Source organism: Phascolarctos cinereus, unplaced genomic scaffold (genome assembly GCF_003287225.1).
Source record: "Phascolarctos cinereus isolate Bilbo 61053 unplaced genomic scaffold, phaCin_HiC Scaffold_5;HRSCAF=322, whole genome shotgun sequence".
Taxonomy (NCBI): Eukaryota; Metazoa; Chordata; class Mammalia; order Diprotodontia; family Phascolarctidae; genus Phascolarctos; species Phascolarctos cinereus.
In genome coordinates, this window is record NW_027555958.1 from 143,013,335 (window position 1) to 143,039,792 (window position 26,458).

The 26,458-nt window shown below is 37.6% G+C and overlaps 1 protein-coding gene across 5 annotated transcripts in view; it reads right to left on the reverse strand.

The window, feature by feature from the left end:
* Window positions 1–14,413: 14,413 nt before the first annotated feature.
* Window positions 14,414–26,458, reverse strand: part of DSE (dermatan sulfate epimerase) — a 94,712-nt gene continuing 82,667 nt past the window's right edge. For 4 of the 5 annotated variants that reach the window (XM_078155182.1, XM_020971606.2, XM_020971608.2 and 1 more), the window contains 3 exons: window positions 21,882–22,121; window positions 20,327–20,534; window positions 14,414–17,693 (listed from right to left, as the gene is read on the reverse strand). In XM_078155182.1, the coding sequence (XP_078011308.1) occupies window positions 15,920–17,693; window positions 20,327–20,534; window positions 21,882–22,121 (2,222 nt within the window). In that variant the 3' untranslated portion in view covers window positions 14,414–15,919. The remainder of the gene's footprint in view (window positions 17,694–20,326; window positions 20,535–21,881; window positions 22,122–26,458) is intronic. The other variant, XM_078155184.1, reaches the window with a different exon arrangement.

A 26,458-nucleotide genomic window follows, 5' to 3' on the forward strand; every position in this document is an offset into this window, starting at 1 on the left:
TCCAGGGATTCTCATCACTATACACTGCCTCGAGCTGTTGACATCTCCTAGGTAGAGTGGCTCCATCTCTCCTAGGACATGTTGCTTCCCTTTTGCCATGTTACCATTGCTTCTCCATAGTGACCATCTCTGAGGCTGGTTGGTTCTCCAGAGAGGGCTGCATGGATAAACAAAATCTCACTTCTCAGGGACCCTAATCAGATTCTTTCAGGATCTTTGAACTCTGGCAGATCTATTTACTCCATTGGGTAGATGTGAGCTCTCAAATTTACAGTTTCCCAAATAAAATCAATAATCCTTAATGAGGTAACAATGAAAAGAAATGCCTACAAGCCCCATGGGAAGATTTGTTCAGAGTCAAACAAAGACCTCATCCTTTAACCTGGTCAGGTTAAGTAGGCTTCATTCATACCCTATCAAGGAAATATCCTCAGTTATCTGAATGCCTAGGTCCGTACCTTGTAAGGAAAGGGATCTTCAGGCTACTTGTGAAATCTCACACTCATCATGTTCAGGGGCAGCTAAGTGGTACAATGGATAGAGCACTGGCCCTAGAGTCAGGAAAACCTGAGTTAAAATCTGGCTTCAGACACTTACTAACTGTGTAGCACCGGGCAAGTCACTTACCCCTGATTGCCTCTAAAAGAGAGAGAGAGAGAGAGAGAGAGAGAGAGAGAGAGAGAGAAGAGAGAGAGAGAGAGAGAGAGAGAAGAGAGAGAGGAGAGAAGAAGAGAGAGAGGAGAGAGAGAGAGAGAGAGAGAGAGAGAGAGAGAGAGAGAGAGAGAGAGAGAGATGGAAGTCTGGTGAGAGCTCTTTGGCTTTTATAATTGAGGAAACTGAGGCAGGCAGAAATCAAGTGACTTACCCAGGATCATACAGCTAGTAAGACTGGATTTGAATTCAATGTTCTATCTACTGTGCCATGCAAAATAAAGTAAGGCAAACCAGGAAAACAAGATATACAACCATAACAATGTAAGTGGAAAGAACAACAACACAAATTGAAATTGAACATTATATAATTATAATGATCAAGGTTGGTGCCAAAGAAAAACTGAGAAGAGTCCCTTCTTTCCAGAGGTAGGGGGCTATGGAGGTGGAACACAGCAGACTTGATTGATGTCATTTGGCATCTGACCAATTGTTTCAAACTTCTCTCTCTCTCTCTCTCTCTCTCTCTCTCTCTCTGTGTGTGTGTGTGTGTGTGTGTGTGTGTGTGTGTGTGTGTACAGCTTTGTCCTCTTTCAATTTCCCAGAATATTTTAGTAGAAACAATGATAAGGGATCATATGATCATAGAACTGGAAGGCATCTCAGAAGCCTAATCTCTTATTTTACAAATTAGGAAACTGAAGACCAAGCTGGTTATATGACTTGCTGTGCAATATCAGAAGCAGGACTTGCACCCAGATCCTCTAATGCTATAATCATTGCTTTTTTTTTTTTAATACACTTAACTTGTTGCTTCCCAAGAAGACTACAAAACCTACTTTTTCCCTCTCGGTTGTCAGTCATTCCTCTTAATAAACTTAGAACTTGGACAAATTTGAGAACTCATTCAAATAACTTTAATGTTTTCTCTATATTAAATTGTTTTCTGTCCCTTGATGCTTCTAAAATGTTCTATTTTCATTCCAAGATCAACATTTTCAAATTTCAGAGTTAAATTTTGAATCAAATTTGTCTGAATTCGGAAATGGAAATTTTTTCAAAAGTAATGACTTAGAAAACCTGCTAGAGGGCACTAGTGCATTGGCAGTACCATGATAAGCTTTTATATCCAGAACAAATCATTTTACTAGTTATCCAATTAGCAGCTGGGTAGAGTCAGATGTTTGGTGAACACTCTATTTTCTCTCTCTCTCTCTCTCTCTCTCTCTCTCTCTCTCTCTCTCTCTCTCTCTCTCTCTCTCTCTCTCTCTTTCTCTCTCTCTCTCTCTCTCTCTCTCTCTCTCTCTCTCTCTCTCTCTCTCTCTCTCTCTCTCTCTCTCTCTCTCTCCTCTATCCTTGACATATGATAGTTAATGAGTATAATTGAACTTATAACTTATTACTATAACAACTTATTATAAAAATTTATGATTCAAATCTTAATAGAAAAGAGAGTACTGATGGAAAAGATTTTAACTAGCTCAGAAGCATGATCATTGGCTTTAGACTAGTTTCAGCTTGTTGGCCTGGGTGAAATTGTGGTGATTAGGAAATTAATGCTGGTCCGTTGTTGTTATTTGTCCTTCATTCTCGAAGAGGACCATGGCATCAGGAAAGTGATACCATGCCTTGCAATTGAATTGAATTTAAGTGCAGAGCTGTACAAAATCCTAACAAACAGGGGAAAGGAGCATATTCAATGGTTGTAATTTTTCAGTCGTGTCCAACTCTATGTGACTCCCATGGACTTTATCCATGGAGATTTCTTGGTAAAGATACCAGAGTGGTTTGTCATTTCCTTTTCCAGTGTATCCCCATTTTACAGATGAGGAATTGAGGCAAATAAGTGTTATGTGATTTGCCCAGGGTTACATAGCTAGTAAATGGCTGAGTCCAGGTTTGAACTCCGATCTTTTTGAGATCTTTTTGACTCCAGGCCTGGTACTCTATCCAATGCACCACATCATTACATAGAGAAATAAATGTCCAGTAAACTCAGTTTCCTTCCCTTTAAAATGAGGGGATGGCGGGACTATATGACCTCTGAGTTTTTTTCCATCTTTAAATCTATGAATCTAAATTTGAAAACAATCATACAAATATCATTTAGAATAAAAGAAGAGCTAATGTTTGTCGATTTTAAATTGTAATCAGAGAAGGAAGAAGAGGAGGGGAAGAAGAAAAAGGGGAAGAGGAAGAAGAGGAGGATGAGATGAAGAAAGAGAAAGGGAGGAGGTAGAGGAGAGGGAGAGAAGAAGGAAGAAAAGGGGGAGGAAAAGGAAGAGAAAAAGGAGGATTTTTGCCTCTACAGGTTCAAGGAAAAAAACAGTTTTAATGCAATCATGTGTTTATGCTTTTAGCAGTGTCCAATCTGAATCACATTAAAAGCATGAAATGTACTTATAAAGTGATGAGGATGGTTTTTAAAAAAATCCCACAATTTCTGCATCAAAATAAGTCCTTCCAAAAAAATGTCCTTAGAAGATAGCACACTTATCCCCGTATCAGAAAATCATTATTTTATTAATTATATATAATATATTGTATAATATATATTATATAATATAATAACATATCACATTATATATAATACATATGTTATATGTATATATATAACATATACATATACATTATATGTAATGTACACATATATGTCATGGATAATTACATTATTATTACAAAAATTATTACGTTGAAGTCATATTTTATTCCTACTTGGCCTCAACATCCTACTACTGTTTCTGTTCTGGTTTCACACCTGTCCCAGACATCTAGCATTACCCTGGATCCCAGTTTACTTTACCCTCTTGACACAGATCCTCATGTTGCAGCCACCAACCACTACAGTCTCTCCAAAACTACTTGTATTTGTGTCATGCATTTATTCTGTATATGTAAATATGTGTGAATATATCTATATATGTAAATATACATAATGCCTTCCCTGACAAAATGTGAAAACCATAAGAAAAGTTACTGTTTCCTTTTTTGTTTCTGTATCCCCAATACTTAGCAGAGAGTGTCTGGAACATAATAGCACTTAATAAAATCTTGTGGATTGAATGGCACTCAAAATCTCTTTTGCTACAAAATATATTCCCACAGCTGCAATCATAGATGGCAGCGGTAGATAGAGTGGTGGGCCTGGAGTTAGGAAGACTCAAATTCAAATGTGAACCTCAGACACTTTTTAGCTGTGTTATGCTAATCACTTAACTTCTACTTGCCTATTTCCTCAACTGTAAAATGAGGATAATAATAGCACCTACCTCAGAGGTTAGAAAATAAATGGGATAGTATTTGTGAAACTCTTAACCTAGTGCCTGGTACAATGCTAAATAAATGCTTATTCCCTTCCCTTCTCTTCCCTTCTCCTTCCCAATGTGTTTCATATTTTACCTGTTCTGGACTCCTAAATCCCCAAGAAGTAAAAATTGGCGTTCAAGGAACCACCTTGAGTACACACAGAAAACAACAGCTTCAGTAACATCTTACATACAGAATATGAATATTATTATTTATCTTTAAGAACCAATGGAATCAGGAAGATAAGATGGTGGAGTAAACAATAAAATCGCCATCCAAGCAACCATTAAATAACACTCCAAAACAAATCCTGGAACATCAGAACTAGCAAAAAGATGGGGGTAAAACAGTCTTTTAGCCCAAAAGACTTAGAAGATTGGCAAGAAAGGTCTGCTTCACTCAGGTAAAAGAGGAACGCAGTCCAGCACAGGAAGCATCCCAGCAAGCCCCACCTCAATAAACTAGTGGGAGATCCTACCTCCAGTGCAGTGGTGCAGGCGAACGCCAACACCAAGACTCACCATTTGCCTTAACATAGCCCTGGGCAAACAGGCAACCTCCAGCAGCCAGATCTCCATATGCTTCAGCATAGCCCTGGGAAAACAGACAGCTACCAGCAGCCAGACCACCAAGTGCTTCAGTGTAGCCCTGGGGAAATATAGAAACACCCCACCAGCCTCAGCACACCCCAGACACCAGCTAGACTAGGACCCCAGGTTAGCACCAGGTAAGCTGCCAGACCTCTATAGCTTCCAGCAGCATCAGCTATCCCTCACCCCACCCCCCTCAGTGCAGTACTAGACACGAGGGTCCTCTGTGGGCCTCAGGGCAACACCAATGAAGCACCAGGCAAATAGCCAGCGCCTGTAGCACTTATGCCCTGGCACAAGAAGCCTGAGACAGTAGTGCCTCTTCCACTTCGGGAGCAGAGCTCAATTTTAAAAGAAAGGAAAGGGGCCAAAAAAGATAAGCAAACAAAAACAACAACAACAACAAAAGAATCTGACCATAGAAAGTTATTATGGTAACAGGGAAAATCAAGACACAAACTCGGAAGAGGACAACAATATCAAAACACCTATGGGTAAAACACCAAAGAAAAATTGAAAGTGGTCTGAAGTCCAGAAAAAACTCATGGAAGAGCTCTTAAAGGAACTTAAAAATCGTATAAGAGAGGTAGAAGAAAAATTGGGAAAAGAAATGAAAGTGATATAAAAGAATTATGAAAAAAAGAGTCAACAGCTCGGAAAAAATAGAATTGGCCAAATTAAGAAGTAGAATTGGTCAAATGGAAAAGGAGACACAAAAATCCACTGAAGAAAACAATTCCTTAAAAAGTATAATTGGCCAAATAGAAAAGAAAGTACAAAAGTTACTTGAGGAAAACTGTTCCTTAAAAGGCAGAATTGGGTAAGTAGAAGCCAGTGACTCTATAAGACATCAAGAATCAATCAAGGGACAGCTAGGTGGCTCAGTGGATAAAGCATTGACCCTGGAGTCAGGAGGACCTGAGTTCAAATCTGGCCTCAGACACATAACACTTAATAGCTGTGTGACTCTGGGCAAGTCATTTAACCCCAATTGCCTTGTAATAAAAAAAAAATCAAACAAATAAATTCAAAAGAATGAAAACATAGAAGAAAATGTTAAATACCTCATTGGGAAAACAACTGACCTAGAAAATAGATCCAGGAGAGACAATGTATGAATCGTTGGACTACTTGAAAACAAGAGTCAAAAGGAGGACCTGAACAGCATCCTTCAAAAAATTATCAAGGAAAACTGTACTGATATCCTGGAACCAAAGGGCAAAATGGGCATTGAAAGAATCCACCAATCTCCCCAGGAAAGAGATCCCAAAAGAAAATCTCCAAGGAACATTGTAGCCAAATTTCACAACTATCAGGTCAAGGAAAAAAATAGTGCAAGTGGCCAGAAAGAAACAATTCAAATATCCAGGACCACAATCAGTATTACACAGGACTTAGCAGCTGCAACATTAAAGAACCAGAGGTCATGCAACATGATATTTTGGAAGGCACAGGAGCTAAGGCTATAACCAAGAATCACCTACCTGGAAAAATTAAGCATAATACTTCAAGGTAAAAAATGGTCATTCAATGAAATAGAAGCATTTTCAGCCTTCACAAGGAGAAGACCAGAATTGAACAAAAAATTTGATCTCCAATATCAGATCCAAGAGAAGCATAAACAGGTAAAAAGGGAAAAGAAAACATAAGGGGTTCAGTGGAGCTGAACTATTTACATCCCTACATGGGAAGATGATATTTGTAATTCTTAAAAATTGTACCACTAATAGTACAGCTAGAAGAAATGTACATAGAGAGAAGGTACAGGTATAAGGTAAATTGGAGGGAATGACACAAAAATAATTGAGGGATGAGAAAGAGGGGTACACTGGGTGAAGAAGGAAGGGAGACATAGAATGGGGTAAATTACTTCACATGAAGAGGTGGGAAAAACCTGTTACAGTGGAGGGAAAGATGAGAGGGTGGGTGATGGGCATTGCTTGAACTTTGTTCTCATCAGTGTTGGTTTAAAGAGGGAGTAACATACACAATCAATCAAATATAGAAATCTATCTTACCTGACAGGAAAGTAGGAGAGGATGAGATTCAATAAAGCGTGAGAGACTGACAGAAGGGAAGGCAGGCTGTGGGATTCAGTAGACAGAAGCAAAACACTGGTGAGGAGGGGAAGGGTTAAAGGAGAGAAAGGACAAAGAGGAAAAAAATAGAATGGAGGGAAATACACAGTGAGTAACCATAACTGTGAATGTGGGATAAACTGTCCCATAAAATGGAAGCAGATAGCAGAGTGGATCAAAAACCAGAATTCTACAATATGTTGTTTATAAGAAACACACTTGAAGCAAAGAGACATACACAGAGTAAAGGTAAGGGGGTGGAGCAGAATCTATTACGCTTCAGCTGAAGTTAAAAAGAAAAAGCAGGGGTAGCAATCCTGGTCTCAGAAAAAGCAAAAGCAAAAATAGACCTATTTGAAAGAGATAAGGAAGGAAACTATTTCTTGCTAAATGGTACCAAAGACAATGAAGTAATATCAATACTAAACATAAGCACCAAGTGGTATAGCATCCAAATTCTTACAGGAGAAGTTAAGTGAGTTACAGGTTCATTACCAAATAAGAGAGAGAGCATTACAAAATGTAAAATAGATAATTTTGATTATATTAAATTAAAAGGCTTTTGCAGAAACAAAACCAATGCAACAAAGATTAGAAGGAAAGCAGAAAGCTGGGAAACAATCTTTGTAGCAAATGTCTCTGATAAAGGCCTCATTTCTCAAATATGTAGAGAACTGAGTCAAATTTAGAAGAATACAAGCCATTCCCCAATTGATAAATGTTCAAAGAATATAAATAGGCAGTTTTCAGATGAAGAAATCAAAGCTATCTATAGGCATATGAAAAAGTGTTCTAAATCACATTTGATTAGAGAAATGCAAATTAAAATAACTCTGAGGTACCACCTCACATCTATCAGATTGGCTAATATGACAAAAAAGGAAAATGATAAATATTGGAGAGGATGTGAGAAAATTGGGACATTAATGCAGTGTTAGTTGACTTGTGATCTGAGCCAACAGTTCTGGAAAGCAGTTTGGAACTATGCCCAAAGGGCAAACAAATTGTGCATAACCTTTGATCTAGTAATACCTCTACTAGGTCTGTATTCCAAAGAGATCATAAAAAAAGGGGAAAGTATCTCCATGTGCAAATATATGTATAGCAGCCCTTTTTGTGGTGTCAAAATATTGGAAGTTGTGGGGATGCCCATCAACTGGGGAATGGCTAAACAAGCTGAATGTAATGGAATACTACTGTGCAATAAGAAATGATGAACAGACAGATTTCAAAAACCTGGAAAGACATATATGAACTAATGCAAAGTGAAATGAGCAGAACCAGGAAAATATTGTACAAAGTATCAGCAGCATTGTGTGATAACCAACTCTGAATGACTCAGCTCTTCTCAACAACACGATTCAAGGCAAGTACAAAGGACTCATGAAATAACGTGTTATCCACATCCAGATAAAGAACTGATGTACTCTGAATGCAAATCAAAGCATATTTTTTCACTTACTGTGTTCTTTTTAGTGGTTTTTCCTTTTGATTTGTTTCTTCTTTCACAACTGTAACTAATATGGAAATGTTTTATATGATAGTACATGTGTAATCTCTATCAAATTGCCGACCATTTTCAGAAGAGGGGAGGGAGGGAGAAAAAAATTGGAACTAAAAATATTTTAATATATATATGTGTATATATATGTATGTATATATATATATATACATACATATATATACTTATTTTTTAGTTTTCAACATTCACTTTTATAAGATTTTGAGTTCCAAATTTTTTTCTCCTTCTCCTTGCCCCTCCCCAAGACAGCAAGTAATCTGATATAGGCTACACATGTGCAATCATATTAAACATATTTCCACATTAGTCATATTGTGAAAGAAGAATCAGAACAAAAGGGAAAAACCACAAGAAAGAAAAAAAGGGGGAAATAGTATGCTTTGATCTGCATTTGGACTCCATAGCTCTTTCTCTGAATGTGGATAGCATTTTCCATCATGAGTCTTTTGGAATTGTATTGGATCATTGTATTGTTGTGAAGAGCCAAGTCTATTAAAGTTGATTATCACACAATGTTGCTATTACTATGTACAGTGTTCTCCTGGTTCTACTCACCTCACTCAGCAATAATTCATATAAGTCTTTCCAGGCTTTTCTGTAATCCACCTGCTCATCATTTCTTATAGCACAATAGTATTCCATTACATTCATATACGACAACTTGTTCAGCCATTCCCCAGTTGATAGACATCCCTTCAATTTTCAGTTCTTTGCCACCACAAAAAGAACCACTACAAATATTTTTGTACATGTTGGTCCTTTTCCATTTTTTATAATCTCTTTGAGATACAGACCTAGAAGTGGTATTGTTAGATCAAAAGGTAGGCACAGTTTTATAGCCCTTTGGGCATTTGGAACTCAAAATCTTGTAAAAATGAATGCTAAAAATTGTCTTGACATGTAATTGGGGGAAAATACTATTTAAAAAAAGAACCAATGGAATCTTGGGGAATGGTTTGAACTTTCATTCTTGGGAGACTATTGACTGATGACTGGAAAAAAGAATAAAAAGACAGAAAGAAAGGTTTAAGAAAATTATTACTTAAGGGAATGGATTTAACTTTAACAAAGTTAATTGTAGAAAAGAGACTTTAATTGGCATTCTGAACAGATTGAACAGTTTCTAGAATTGAGAAGTCAACAGTCATCAAAATAATTAGAGGTGATTATGGCTGTACATATTTGTTTTATTGTTTGTTATACTACTAATAAATTGTATAACCAGCACCCTTCATATTTATTTAAGCCTAGTTGATGAGGGGATTTGAGACTGTGAGCTTCTTAAAGTCAAAGACCTTGTTTTTGCCTTTCTTTGTATCCCTGGGTATTAGTACAGCACCTGACACATAGTAAAATCTTAATAAATGCTTGTTGAGGATGAGGATTTAGAAAAAGGCGTGCAAAAACTTATGGGGAAAGGGGTTTCTCCAGTTTATTTGATAAATAATGTTAATAAAATGGGATGGGAGTTCAGAGAAAATTGATTAATGAGAGAAGTTGCAATTTTAGTAATTAATGAGGAAATTGTCAAAACATACCCTTAAGGAATGGCTGAATAAGTTGTAGTATATGAATGTGGTGGAATACTATTGTGCTATAAGAAATGATGAGGGGGTGGTTTCAGAAAAAAAAAAAAACAAGATCTGTACGAACCAAAGCTAAATAAAGCAAGAGGAAGTGGGAGATCATTGTACGTAGTAAGAGCAATGTTGTAATGATAATCAATTGTGAAAGACATGGATACTCTGATCAATACAATGATCCACGAGAATTCCAAAGGTCTCATGATGAAAAATGCTATCTGCCTCCAAAGAGAGAACTGAAGAACTCTGAGTGTCAACTGAAGTATAATCTTCTCACTTTATTTGTTTGTTTATTTGCTTATTTATTTAATTATTTATTTATTGTGATATGGCTAAAATAGAAACATATTTTGCATGATTTCACATGTATAATTGATATCATTTTGCTTGACTTCTCAGTGAGTTGGGAAGGGATGGGAGGGAAGGAGGCAATTTGGAATATGATTTAAAAAGAAAAGGATGTTAAAATAAATAATTTTTAAAAGGTAGGTGTATAGTATGTCTATTTACATATTCTGTATTAGTTGAGGGCAGATTGTGATCTCTAGGAAATAGCAGAGGGCTGGAAGTCAGGAGACTCTCCAAATCTTTGCAGCCCAAAGACTCCCCCCCTCCAGCTTTTCTTCTCTTTTGGCATTTTCTCTAATTATTTAAATTACTTCCATGGCTTCAATTACCATCTCTTTGCAGATGACTCTCAAACAAGCCATCTCTTCCTTCAGAAAGTCCCTATTGCTATTGAGGTCACCACTATTCTCCCTGTCACCCAGGCTCACAATGTAGGTATTATCTTCAACTCCTCATTTACATTCACCCCACATATCCAATCTGTTGCCAAGTCTTTTTGTCGTTTTTGTCATTTGCCATTTTTTCTGCATAACATCTTATGTATACATCCACTCCTTGCCACTCATACAACCACCACCCTGTTACCAGCTGTTATCTCCTCACATCTGGACTATTGCGATATCCTGCTGCTTGGTCTTTCCGACCCAAGTGTCTCCCCGTTCTAGTCAATCTTCCACTCAGTTGTCTGAATGATCTTACTAAAAGGCAGGCCTGAATGTTGAAAACTATCTTTACATGTAATTAGGAAAAAATAAAATACTATTAAGAAAAAAACTCACAAACTAGAAGGCAGGCCTGACCATATATGGCTCTTCTACTTAATAAAATCTAATTGCCTCCTATTACCTCCAGGATCAAGATAAAATCCTGTTTGCTTTTAAAAGGAAAAAAAAATCAATTCTTCACAAGCTGTCTCTATTCTTCCATTAGTTTGTAAGCTCCTTGAGGGCAGGGACTATTGAATCTTTTTGTATCTCCAATGCTTAGCACAATGCCTGGCACGTAGCAGTCATTTAATAAATGTTGATTGATTGATTGCCTTTCCAGTTTTTTTTAACACTTCATTCCCATCTAAATACTCGATGACAAAGTGGCACCGGCCTACTTGCTGTTCTTCACACTTGACACTCCATCTTCTGCTCAGTGCCTTTTTACACTTTCCCATAGCTGGAATTCTCTTCATCCCTTCCTTTCTTCCTGGCTTCCTTCAAGTTTCAGCTCAAATTCCACTTTCCACAAGATGCTTTTGTTGTCTCTCCCCACCCCCTACTTCTACCTCGTGCCTTCCTTCTGGTATTACTTCTCATTTATATTATGTCTATGTATAAATACATTGTATGCACATCTTCCATTAGAATATGAGCTCCTTGAGAGCAGAGACCTAGAGAAGTGAAGGGCATCAAGCCCAAGAGCCCCCGAGTTTTAAGCAGAGTCGAGGTCACAACCCCAGGTTCATGGCTCTAGTGTCAACGCTCTCTCTTGTCACATGCTGCCTCCCCCAGATCACTACTCAAGTCAAATGTGTTTACCTTTTAAAGTATTGAAGCAGGTATCAAATGCACTACTTTGTTCATTCCTAAATTCACAGATATGAAATAACAAGATAATGACTATATTTAAAGAATAGAAAAGAGTATTGGATTTAAAGCCAAAGGGGGAATGGGAAGGGAAGGGAAGGGAATGAGTATTTATATCGCATCTACTATATCAGACACTCTACCAAGTGCTTTACAAATATTAGGACCTTCGTTTAAAACATAGTTTTGCTGCTTTTTGTTTGTGTGACCTTGGGCAAATAATTTCATTTCTCCTGACCTCAGTTTCCTCATCTGTAAAATGAAGGGATTGGATTAGATGGTCATTTTTCCTATCATCACATGCAAGGTAGACAGAGATCACAGTCTGTGTGCAGTTTGTGAACGCTTAACAACTGAACGAACGTTGTAAATTTTTTTAAAATGGCATTTCATATATTTATTGATTTCACTAAAGACATTGTGAAGAAGAAAATTCAGTTAAAATATCAATTTGTAAGCCTGAAATTTATTAAAACTTTAAAAGGTGGTCAAGTAATTTCTGGAAGAACATTGCTTTTAATGCTGTTGTTATTATTTTATTTAGTAAAGACAGCATGGCAAAATGGATAGAGAGGCATCCTTGGAGTCAGGAAGACTGGGGTCCAAGTCCTGACTCTGACATATGCTAATGACTGCATAAACCATTTAACTTTCTGTGTCGAGGGTAACTTTCAAAGAAGACTGAATATTTACATATCAGTTACTGAACTGCATTGCTGAATGGATACACCGATTAAGTCATAGGCACAGGGCAGCAAATTACAACTGGGCACTTTTCAGTTATATGAGCAATTACATTATAGGCTATTCCACCCAAGTTCATTAATAGTTACACTGTCGATCTCAAAGGAATGTGTTCTCACATGGAGGATGACAGATATAGTCAATCATCATTAGATAATAGGCTTCAGGCAAGAGAATTTGTTGCTATCTTTATTCCTGACCCACAGAAAGACTCTTTATGCTAATAATTCTCAAGTTGTTTTTTTTAAAGGGCTAGGAACCCAAGTTCAACCAATCTTTTGAACAATACCTCAAATTTTATCCAGTGGACTCAAAAATATTTCTTTGACAGTGAACAGCACTGAAACTGATGCCAAAATTGGTCACTCCATTTTTTTAGGGGCTTTAAGGCTGCTTGGCTTACTTGCAGACATAAACAGTTCCTTGGTTTTTATGGAATGGGCACTACCAACCTTATAAAACAGGCCTCATTATGAAGAAATGTGATTTATATTTCAGCAGTGAACCAGTTTCACAAGCCACTGAGCTTGAGTTTTACCTTTCTTCTCTAGGGAAAGGAATATCAGGACCATTAGAGGAAATGTCAGCATATGAAATGTCAGCATTAATTTATTTAATTTTAGTAGCACATTTCATCCAAGTTTAAGCAACTGGAAAAATATGTCACATGTAAAGGTGCCCTTGTTATCCAGCATCAGCAAATAAGGAGGCGGGGGGGGGTGGGGAGGGGGAGAAGGAGGAAAGCAGAGTTTTTAGACTATTTGAATATTCAGTCTTTCAGGTCTGAGGTTGAGTTGCACTGTAGCAGCAAAATAATGTTTCCTTTTCTCCCTAATTTCCCTTGGAATATCTCCAACAAACAATCTTTTTAGATGAATAGAGTGAGGAAACAGGGTAGGTGAAGGAATAGCTAATGAAATTAAGTACATTTTGAGTCTTATATAAAGCCAGCCTAAATCCCGGTAAGTGTATCTGTTCAAGGCAGACAGAAGCATTGTTCTTTGGGAAGCAACAGTCTTGGAAACAAAGTGTATAATGACATCCTCCCTAAGGGCCTTTTACACTAAAGGGGAAATATTCCTCTTATCTTGCTTTCTAGAGTCTGTAGTGGTGAATGAGTAAAGAACTGTTAAAAGTAAAACCTGTGGCTATCTCATGTAGGAATGGCCAGGTTTAGAACTAACAACTTGGAGTAAAAGACCATCCCATCCCAATAGGAAAAAATAAAGCAAACGATATCCATCTTTCCTATGCTTAACCTGCCCCCCCAACCTTGTTATAAACTGTCACTCTTACCAATAAAAAGGAAAACATTGTCATCACTTTAGGCTTATAAATTAATGAACTTATTTTCCTGAAAATCAAGCTGAAAATAATTAGCACATTTTCCAATGGGAGCCATTCAAATGTGCTTAGGCATAAAACCTAAGGCTTGGGAAAATGTTTCTTTTCCTAAAGGATTTGGTTTATCTCTGGACTGACGTGCAAAAGTAACAAGCAATTAAGCCTACCTTTCCCCCCAGATAACGGTGCCAATGGTTCATTTGTGAAGACATAAAATCCACGTGTCTTTACATTTCACATTAATTTTAATGTTTGGCATTACTTATCAACCAATTGCATTCCTTGATGTTCATAATAAGGGTCAAAGATCACAATTCTGAATATTTGTGTCAAAAGGAAATAGAAAATTTGGTTTGATTCTGCATAGCTATATTAAATGAAATCCAGATCCCAATTAGCGCCAATATTGGCTCCTGTTAAGCAGTCGCATTATTTGAATTTGCACCATATATTTCCACTAGGCTGGTCCCAATTACCATCTTTTACAAAATTATAACTCCAAATAGTGTGACTATGACCACATTCATCTACTGCATGGGATTCATCATTTGCACTAATTGGGACCTATCTGTAAATGCAGTTCCAGGGAAACAAGTTTTTGAAGAATGGGGGGAAAAAAGTTGGATATCCTACAGGACCTTTCTAAATAATAAAGACAAAATTATAAAAATTGAGACAATAACCATCTGTTTATTAGCAAAATAAACTTGAAGGAAAGCATTTCTTCCCTTATTAGAAACATAACCATCATATATAATATTTTGCTTCTTATCTTCTTTGGTGTGGAAATCTACTTTTAAGTCACACAAATGACCTTTCTAATTATTTATCCTTTTAGCTGGTAGCTTTTTTTTTTTTTTACCATACAAAGGATAGCAGGATCAAACTTAACTTTCAGTCACAATTAAAGCTCCTATCCTGATGGTGAATCAGATAAGAGAATTTATCTCAAACTACACTTAGAAGTTTGGGAAGTGTTTGTCAGTCAGGGGTGTGTGTGTGTGTGTGTGTTTCTGTGTGTATAAGAATGTGTAGATTTATACTGCCAAGAAATTTTTTTTGCTCCCTGGGAGGAAAAATATTCTAAGTTTTTCATGGTACCTTGGCACTCTCTCTTTTGCAATCTGAATGTTAACCCATTTGGGTTAATTTGTATTTACTTATTTCTGTATATAGTCCTGCACATGTATACATACATACATATATAACATATATATGTGCATATGTATATATGTGTGTATACATATACATTTGTGTATTGTATCTCCTGTGGAATACGACCTAATTGAAAGCAGGGACTGTTTTGTTTTTCTTTTTGTTTCCCCAGTGCATCGCCTAGTGCCTTGCACTTCATAAGCACTTACTAATCTTGTTTAAAGTGGGTGTGCTGGAAACAGTGTTGGATTCAGAATCAGAAAATCTGAGTTTGAATCCCAGCTTGGCCACTAACTCCCTATGTCACCTTGGACATGTCATTTTCTTCCTCTGGGACTTGGTTTCCTCATCTGCAAAAAGAAAGGGATTTGGACTATATGGCTTCTAAGGTCTCTTCCAACTTTAAAGGTATGATCCAATAAAGTGACCTAATTAAAGCACTATTGAGACTACCTCCAGGGGAAAGAATTTTGCACTGCAACACATATTGTGTTTCAAGATTTAAAAATTCTCTGGTAGTCATGGAACAATGTCTGAGCTGAACATCAAGTTCATGATACAAACCCAATTCTAAAAATAAGTCCCCTCCCTCTTTTTTATGCCATGGTTAAGAAAAGTATGATAATTACTTCATTCGGAACTTTTTGTTTCAGCTAAAAGTAATCATGCTTTGACTATTGTCATTAGCAAAGCAAAATACTTTTCCAGATGCTAGGGGACCATCAAGTGAGTCTTTGTTTCTGAAAGAAGCCTGCCCTAGCCTTATTGTGTGTGTGTGTGTGTGTGTGTGTGTGTGTGTGTGTGTGTATGTATGTGTGTGTGTGTGTGTATGTGTGTGTGTGTCTCTTTCTCTCTCCCCTTTTCCTGAAAAGATCCTTCTCTTTCTCCTGCTCTCAGATTTCCTGGAATGCATTTGAGAAGACTAAAATCACCAAAAAAAAATAGCACCCTCTTAGGGGTTTTTAAGTTTTGCATAGATTCCAGGGATCATAGAATGGCCGGGAAGTTCATAGTAGCATGGCTAGCACTGAGACTGGGAACAAGAAGAGTACAACCACAGTAAGATGCAGCTATCAACCAGAAGGATTGCATAGACACATCTTTGACCATGCAGGCTCTGGGCCCTCTGAAAGTAAGTCAGTTGCATTGCCAGCATGACAAAGAAAATAGCAATGTTCAGAATGAGGAAAAGCCTGGTATAGGAAGCAGATATTGAGGGGGCCCTACTTCGGGTGGTTGTCACCATCTGGGCCTGCCCAAACTGGCCTCTGAATGGTACCCCAATTTTATGTTTCACATAGGAGACATCAGCAAAATCTAAAAGGTCTTTCATTTCTTCATCTTCATCTATAGGCAATTCTTCCTGTGCCAAAATCTGAGCTTTCTGTCGGATCTTTTTCTCATTTACTTCAATCTGTGCAAAAATATCAGGGACGGCATCAATGAATTTGTAGCGCCTGCCTGTCCTTCGGTTCTTCTTTGCCTTGCCTTGTAGCTGCTGCTTCCTCTGCTGCTGCTGCTGAGAGATTGCAAATATCCTATCAATGGCTTCCTCCGTCTGTCTCTTATCTGAAAATCTCAGCAGGCGCTCAGCAGTCTTTCGAAAGCTAGCTGTGTTACGGACACGGGACAGGATCTGCTTCTCTAGCTGCTGGAAAACTGGCTTGAAATGCTGAAGACTGTGTTCTACAATTCCAGCATAGTCCTTCACCTCAGACACAGGGGAGCTCTTAATGATGGCAGACTGATCAAACAGAATCTTTTGGCGATCTGCAATGACATGTACAAAGGGTGTTTGTCCAGCAGCCTCACCTGTCCAAAGGTATACTGCATAAGCATGGTCACTAGTGGCTATAAATACATCCAGTTGTTGAGCATCCCCATGGATACTGAAGCTTTGAACATCTACAGAAGGTCCTATGAAAAGATAGGCTACCCTGGTGATGGGGCTACGGAGGTGTGTGGTGACATTCACATAGTTTGTTCCATTGTATGGATATCCCCGGGGGTACATCACTGAAGCAATGGTTGCTTTCTCACTATACCCAGTATCATCCATCCAATACATTTTATATGTACCATCTCGCTGCTTAATGGAAGCTCCATGGACACCATCCACCACAGTCTCCTCAAAAGGAACATCCACATTGTGAAAAAAGCTGGCTGCTGCCTCTAGAGGACTATCTTCTTCCAGGTGGATTTGGTCCACAAGGAGGAGCAGCTGAGGGTGCAAGAGGATTAGGTTCCTCTGGAAATTCTTCAGCCTTAGCTGAGGGTTGTAGGCTCCAACTCCTTCCCCTCGTATAAAAACCACTCCCTCCTTCTCCAGAGCAGCAACCACTCTCCCTTGACAGTGTGCAGCTAAGTCATGTTTGTACTTTGACCACTTTGACGAACAGTCTTCTGTGACCTGACCTTCCCAGGGAGAGAAGCAGCTCTTTGATACACCTGGGGAAAACATTAGCACATTGTTGAAGAAGGTGTACTTTGGCCCATAGAGAGCCTCTGTGATGAAAGGCACGCCATTGGGAGCAAAGGTAAATGAGTTTTGGTCAGGATGCTCATGGCCAGCATTAAAATTTCTCCATCCTTTTACCCACTCTTTGTACTTGTTTCTATGGACGATGTCATAGATTGCACGTCCCCCAAGTTTTCCTGACTTGAAGGAAAGGAAAGGTCTATTGATCTCTGCAGGCAGGGCGCTTCCATAAGTCACAACACCCCAGTCCTCAAAATAATGAAGCGTAGGGGTTCCATAATCCGGGGGAGGTACAGAACCCAAGCTGGCTTCATACCTATAAAATGAATATTTAAAAAAAGATAAGCATCAATTTAAAATAAATTGATGACACATCAGAGCACATTCCACAAGTGGAGAATAATATACAAATACAAAAATAAGATTGCAATTATTTGAGAGAATAATATACCAATAAAATGTGCCCTTCACTGTCCTGGGCATAGTTTTAGGAACACTGCAGTACAGTAAGCCAAGACAGTCTCTTGGGGGATACCACAGCAGCTGCCAAACTAATAGAAGCCCAGAATTCTTTAAGGCCACACAGGCAGCAAGAGAGTCAAGCAAATCTCAACTTCTTTCTCAGAAACTTGAGATCTGCTACTAACACTGAACCCAGTCAGAGCTTCTGGGTCTGAGTATATTCCCTAGACCTTTAGTTAGGGGTTTGTAGTTTGGTGGAAATACTAGCATAGGAACTATTAGCATCTGAATTATAAGGAATAACATCACAATGAGGTTCCATCATACTTCTGTCTTGTCAGATTTTTTCCTTTCTCAAAGCTCAAAACAAAGGTAGAACTTAGGAAGAAAGTGTATTGCTAAATGGCCAAAGTACACTATACAAAGATGAAACTTCAGGGAACTACTTACGCTTTTTAGATTTTTTTTTGCAGATTCCACTCCTTAGTTTGAATGTAAAGGCCCAGAGGAAGCAGCATGTTGAAGAAGAATGAGCACTGCCTTGCAAATTAGGAGACCTGTGTTATGGTCCCAATTCTGCCCCTTATTACCTGTGTGACACTGGGCAAATCGCTTCATTTCTCTGGGCTTCTGTTTCCTTTTATATAAAATGAGTGGCCTCCAATGTCCTTTCCAGCCCTAATCTTCTACGATCCATTTAAACTGCATGTAAATATTTTCAAGTTATTACATAGTTGGGGAAAAAAAACTTCTTAGAATCATAGATTTAGCTCTGGAAGGGACTTTTAAAGCCATCTAGTTCCACTCTCTCATTTTACAAATGGAGGACATTGAGGCCTAGGGAACTTAAATGACATGGTTACAAGGAGTAAAGTGCACAGCTAGGATTCAAAACCCAAATCCCTTGACTATAAATTTAGCTTTCTTTCCATTGTACCACATTGCTTTTTATGGGTTCACAAATACTTTCTAACTTTTGCTCAGAGTACCTATGGATGGGTAGGCATGAGTGAGGTTCATGTGATTTGTTGCCCCAGGGAAGAAGGGCTGAGATGTATCATCAGCTGCTCTTATTTTTCCCTCTAAGCTGGAGCAACTTTGGGTGGAGGTGGTTTTATGCTTATTTAATTCTTGACTTGTTTGTTGTTTTGGGATTTCTGAGTTTCAAGACAACAAGAACTCAGTCTTTCCATATATTCTGTCAAGCATCTGAGACACTATGTATGCTGAATCAATGCAAATTCACAACACCAGCCAAAACTAGCCAAAAATAAAGACTTTCTTCCAGCTTCTTGTATGTTTCTCATGCCACTGGAATTCATGTGGAGGGAAAATGGCTCATAGTTATCATTGAGCTATTCTCTCATATTTCCCCATTTCAAATCCTCCTTGATTAGACCTTACAACTTTAGTAAATGGAAGACATTATCAAACAATTTAATGTACTACCTATAAATCTCAAAAATTTTCTTATAATTGCAAATTAACATTGAAAAAATGTAAGTCAAAGAGCAGTACCACTAACCTTTTTATTTTTCTCATTAATGGCTTAATGTATTTGTGAAATTCTGATAAAGTGAAAGAATCAAACCATGAGAAGCCCACTATCCAAATGATGGAAAAGATGAAATGGGTTAATGATTAACCAATTCTTTGTACTTTTTATTCTAAAGTATTGGATGACAACAATGTACTTGGCAATAACATAAAACAGATGGTGATACAGTGTTTCCCCTGGAGGCTTAAAAGATTGTTTCTGAAATTAAGACAAATCAATGATGAATGGTTCTTATATCAAAGTAACATTGTTGTATACTTTTTTAACCCTAAAAACATGCTTAGAAATAAGTTCTTCAGAGTTACAAAACTCTCATACTCCATTTGTCAAAACATGTTAATGTATGAAATTTGTGATATTATGGCAACAAAAGTATCTCCAGCCCAAAGCTTATTTCTTCCCTTTTGTACTTATATCCAAACTGATATAAATCATAAGAGTATGCTTTGCTCTATGCTAATGTTAACTAGGGAAAGATCTCCTCCTCCAGAAGACAGTAAAGCAAACTTGAAAGGGCTTTTAACACAAAAATTAGAATATCTGAAGATAGGGCACCATATGATATAAATCATGCTGATGCTGCCTGTGCTGTGAAACGTGGAGATATCAGTAAGTTTTAGATTAGTTTTTAAATGTAGCTTGCATATCATATAAAAATATAATTCCAGTGCCTTCTCTCTCTTAGTTATTTTCTATTTTATCTTGCTTATTTCCTATTTATTTATATAGCTTGTTTTGTATACACTTGTTTGCATGCTGTTTCCCCCATTAGACTGTAAGCTCCTTGAAGGCAGGGGCTGTTCTTTCGCCTCTTTTGTGTCCCCAGCTTTCAGCACAGTGCCTGGCATATTGTAGGCACTTAATGTTTATTGACTAACTGATTGATTGCCAAAACCATATCTCTTTGAAGACAATTCAACGTGTTGTACCAGAGAAACTCAGTGTGCAGAGTACACCAGCGCTGCCCTTTGGATGCTGTTCCTGGGCCTTCTATCACTCGGTTCTGTCGAATCTGATCTGCCAGCCAATTGCCGCTGCCATTACGCATGACAAATTTATCTAGAAACACCAACTGACTTTCTGGCCCATAAAACCAGTTGTAATTTGAGTCTGCAATTGCCACCGTTCTTTGAAAACCTGAAGGGGTGGGGAGGGAAAGAGTGAAAGGACAAATCAGTAAATATTTTAAAAACTTGCATATGGAAAACAAATATTTCCCACTGCATTTATGTATGTAATTCTCTGAGAGCTGCATTAATCTACAAAAAGATTTATGAAATTACCTTTATGAAACATATGCAAAGGTTTTATTTGTTGACATGGCTACATGAATGCTCTGTAAATATTTTATTTACATAAAGCCCAGGAACTTAATCTACTTTATTAGAAGTTAAGAAATTAAGGGTTTAGAGTTTGTTTTTTTTAAAACTGCTATCGAGTCAATCTACATATCCTTTGGCAAGATGTTAACTGATGATTGTGCTTCTGTTTGCCTTTCTCTAAAGAGAGGAAAACTAGCATATGTGAAATCAGAAACAGGAAATGTGAATCTACTTCATTTCTCTGTGCTTCACTTCCTCATCTGTAAAATGAGAGTAATAATATCTACCACACAGTATTGTTGCAAAGCTTTAATGAGATAATGTATTGAAAAGTGCCTGACAAACTTTAAAGTGCCATGTAAATGTCTATTGTTATTGTCTTGTCACTAAAATGGACCAAAACAAGGGATTTTGATGTGGGTCTTCTTCTGTATCTTGTAATCATTCACTAAAATTATACTGTCACTAAACAGCTTAATTCTCCTAAATGATAAGATGAAACAACTGACTGACAGACTTTCATCAAGCATTATATCTTTCAAAGATATGATCTTAAAAAACTATCTCCATACAAAAATTGACCAGTCAGCAACCAGAACCTAGAAGGAAGAACTATGCTCATCGGTATGTGTTCTTTAGCTTTCTGCCCTGAATCCCATGGATCCTACTTCTAAATGCAGTTGGAATCTTTCCTTTGAATTGCAAATCTAGGCATTTCTAAGAGAAAATGAACCATCAGTATAAGTGCTTGTCTCTCATTTATAGATAAAAATTACCTTGGTATATACAACCAAGATAATGTATACACAGAGAAGAAACTTTCTTGGTTAAATTTCTTTTTAAAAAAAACTTGCCTTTTAACCTTTTTTTTTAATCTGTGCTTTGAAAGTTCATACCATTATTGCAATTTTGTACTTGTCATAAACCCCCACATCAACTTAAAAACATACTGTGCTTATGTATAAAGTGCATTTATTCTTGAATGTACTGCTTTTGCTGAAGAAGACAAATATTCTGGATGAGCATGTGCCCATAAACCAAGGGCTTCATCCTTCCCCAATATATGTAAGTAAAGAATATATGTTTCAATGGGCAAAAAATTGAATCCTTTAGCTAACATTCATAATCATTCCCAATTCTTTACCTCCTCTGTGAAACTTACCTGGAAGAACTGTTCTGTACATGAATGCAAAGTGTTGCTTAAGCCAAGGGTGACTGAAGTGGTTGATATCAAAATGTCTCTGTACCAGGAACATATACTGAAAGAGGGACCTGGTGGTATAGCTGCCATAGGCGACTCCTTCATAGAGGGAGCCATCTGTGACTTCTCTGAGTAAGACCATAGACTTCTCCATGATGGCTAAAACTTGTTTGGTCCACAAATAGGCTTCCTGAAGATAACCTAAACCAGAAAAATACATGGCAATGATAATTAATTAGCAAAGAAAAATTTAACGACCAAAAAAACATTTAAGACATTGAGTTGGAAAAAAAACGATTGCTTCTGCTACATGAGCCAAATGGACTAATCTATGCTATTGGCATTTTGTAAATTTCTTATGCCAACTGTGTCAGGTAACAAGCATTTAAACACTTACTATATGATATACGCTTATTTATTTTATTTCCATTTATTTATTCATTCATTCATTCATTCATTTATCTATCCATTTATTTATTTATTTATGTACTTATTCATTCATTCATTTATTTATTTGTTTGTTTGTTATTTTTAGGCAATTGGGGTTAAGTGACTTGCCCAAGGTCACACAGCTAGTAAGTGTCAAGTGTTTGGTCCCAGGCCAGATTTGAACTCAGGTCCTCCTGACTTCAGGGCCGGTGCTCTATACACTGCACCACCTAGCTGCCCCTATGTGACATATACTCTGCTTAGCACTATGGATGCAAAGCAAAGTTCTAACACCATTCCCACGGTACTGTAAATATTCCTCATTGATTTTTGAATTTCTGAGAATTTAGGTAGGATTTTATAATTTATAACAACAACTATTTATGAGGAATAATCAGGAAACTGAAACTTTGTTGAAGATTTCTGTGGTTCTATCAGTGATGAGCAGAGACCAAACTACCACTTGTCGGCCATGTTATAGTGAAGATTCCTTTCTTTTACTAATTGTATTAGTTGCTTCTTGAAGTCCCTTCCAACTCTTAGAATCTGTGATTCAGTTTGGGGACTTCTTTCACAATCCCTCTGTACCTTAACTGATAGACAGCATGAGCTGCTGAAAGCCAACATGTAGCTAGAGTAAGCTCACTGACTGGTGGCCAACCTGGTGAGAAATCTCTCTGAACTTAGCTCAGTTCTTTGGCTATATAGGTACACTCTTTTGTCAGGCCCATATCCGAGTCATGACATCACTTGTGATGTCACTGGTCCTCTTCAAAACAACAACTAAGAATAACCTAAAGCCTTCCCAGCTTAGCAGAAGTCAGAGCTCATACTCCAGTACACAGCCTTCAAGAAACCAAGGTCACCTCTACATCATGATGTGACATCCCAGGACGACTTTGATTGAGAATACTAGTATTTCCACTGATAAAATACGGTCATGAGAAGTTTATGGCTTTTTGTTTATGAGAAAATAGTTATATATTGAGCAATTATTGCACTAAATTTCACTAAATTAGTAACAGCAATTGAAAATACCACCCCCTCATTTTCTTTTTACCATATCATATAAAAATCAATCGAGTTGTTTGTTTTACAAGCTTAATGACATAATCCACTGGCATTGCCAGTGGAAATGGAGAGGTACGTAGCTAGTATAATATGGACGCAACATATTAACAACAAAGATCTGTATAGGAGAAGCACTGTTAAAGGATGCCATCAGAGAGATATATAACTGAAAAAGAAAAGAGACTTGTCATATGGTGAGAGTAAGGAAATTGATAAGACAGATGGTATCTTCCACAAGCATGCAAGCAATGTCAAGAGATCAAGAAGATGTCACCCAGCATACTGGGTGTACCTCCTTGTGGAAGATTTATAGGACATAGATAAGAATCACACAAGATGACGAAGCATGGAGGCATTGCAATCTTCCCAGCCAGGGAGAGTATTTATATCAAAGGAATCCTGGATTCATAGATGAAGGTAGAAAGATATCAGTTCAAATCTGGCGTCAGACACTTGACACTTACTAGCTGTGTGACCCTGGGCAAGTCACTTAACCTCGATTGCCTCACCAAAAAAAACCCAACAACAACAACAACAACAAAGTGTTGGAAAGGATTGTAGTCAAGAATCAATAATGGCATTACCTTTAGGGGCAGCTAGGCGGTACAGTGGATAGAGCACAGGCCCTGGAGTCAGGAGGACCTGAGTTCAAATCCAGCCTCAGACACTCACTTAACCCCAATTGTTTCAAAGAAAAAAAAAAAGATATCAAAGTATCAAAGGAAGTACTTCACTATACTAATACAGAACCTAAATTTGGGTTCTTGAAATGGAATTCTACCTGTCTTTTATATGAGTCTCCTGAAATCTGCTCTTCCTAATGCCAAGGTGTAGGTCAGGCTATCCCCATCTCTATCACAAGCTTTGAGATGAAGTAATCTCTTTCCCCTCAAGGTTCAAGTAGATTACTCCCAGTTGGTTCCTGCTTATCGATCAGAATCAGATCCATAACAGCCATTCCCCCTTGCTGCTTTTTCTACTTTAGTGCAGAATGAAATTACCATTAAAGGCAAGTTCCAATTTGGATGATTTAAATTACACATCCCCACAATATCTCTTGGACAGGTTTTTATTTGTGTACCAGTTACTTCATCTATTTCCTCCTTTTCTCTAGGTGCTCCAGTGTATATTCTCACTATAATGTTCTTCTGTTCTTCTGTTGCTCTTCGCTCAAATGTTTTTTTCATCATGCTTTATCCCTTCTTGGATCTTCCCATATGAATGAATATAGGTACTTTCTTAACATAAAATGCTACTCTACCCCCTTTATCTATTTTATTCATTTTGATTAATATATATATCTACAGAGGAAAGATAACATGGAGAAGAGAGTACCTGCCTCAGAGTCAGGAGGAAAGACAGTTAGTGGCAGAAGGAAGGTTCAAGTCCCATTTCTGGTACATGTAGGCTGTTTGACCCTGGGTAAGTCACATAATTTCTCAGTTCTACTTCCCCTCCCACCCCAACCTCTCCAGAGCATTGGACTGCATAAATAGAGAGGGTTTCCTCCCTGAAAGTTTTTCATACTGATGAAATACTATGTCTGGACACACACACATTTGTATTCCAATTATGAATTTCATTACTCCAACTCTCAGTGATACCTCTGAGATTAATTAGGTTCTCCACTTTATTACCCATCCTTAGTTCATTTGCATACAAGCAATTGAGGCTATGAGTTTCACTGCTGGATCTATTCTTAGATACTGTGAACTCAGTACTGTTTTTCTTCTTATATAGTAACTACTATATTCTCCTTAGCATAGGGATTAGCACATATATGTGGCTGGTTTGCTTCCTCCTTTTTCAGTGTAAGATCTCGATGTGATCAGATTGATAAGACTCCAAGGTAATTGTATTTTTAACCAGCCTTTGTTAGGTGCCCTCTTCACTTGCTCAGGTCTGTTATACTTATATTTAAACTATGGTCAAGAAATCCAAATCTCTTTCTCAGAAATCATTGTCTCTTAACCACTTGATCATTTCTGAAAATCTCATGTTTTTTAAAGCTTCTACCTTCAAAAAGGTAGCAGTGGTGAAAACATTACCTTCCTCTTTGGACAATGGTGGTGACAAACAAAACGTCTTACTTATTTTTCTGGGCTCCAGATAAGCTACTAACTCTTCCAGTAAAAATTTTCATATATTATGATTTTTGAGATATATTTTCGTACATAATAATTTCAAAGATTATAGTTAATTACCTTAGCTTGGTGAGATTTAGAATGCAAGCTTCCTGAGAGTAGCAATTGTTTCATTCTTTGCATTTCTATTCCCAGCACCTAACAGGGTGCCTAGCACAGAGTAGGTGGTTAATAAATGCTTACTTGATTGGGAGGCATTCTATACCTTGATGAGATTAGATCGATACCTCCATCTTCTTGATGGAGATTTAGGACACATCCTATACTCCTGAGATTTGGGGAGGCCCTAGTCTCAGAAGCAATCCTTCTATACTCCATTATTTAGGCTGGGTCACTTCTACATTTAGCTAATCTCTTCCAGTTCATATTGATTTTCAATGCCTTTTTTTTTTTTTTGGAGAGAGTGATGACTTCTGACTTTGCCCTCAGTTTCTCCTCTTGCAATAGGCATCACATTCAGGAACTGTAGTGCTATACTCAGCATATTAGTATATTGTATGCCTTTTGCCCTGAAGAAGCTAATAATCTAGTAGGGGAGAGAGAAAAAGCACACATAAATCAAAATGTCCAGAAGAGTAATATTTGATAATTCTCTGTATGAGCAGCTAGAGCTATATTTGCATTACATACTGATGGCAATTCAGCAAACAGTTTGTATTTTGTAAGCAATAAGATGGTTAATCCACCAGAATACCAGACGACAGATTTTTTTAAATGATTTGAAAGGCATTTTTTTTGTTTGTTTCTTGTTGAGGCAATTGGGGTTAAATGACTTGCCAGGGTCACTCAGCTAGTGAGTGTCAAATGTCTGAGGTTGGGTTTGAACTCAGGTCCTGCTAATTTCAAAGCCAGAGCTCTATCCACTGTACCACGTAGCTGCCCCTCAAAAGGCAT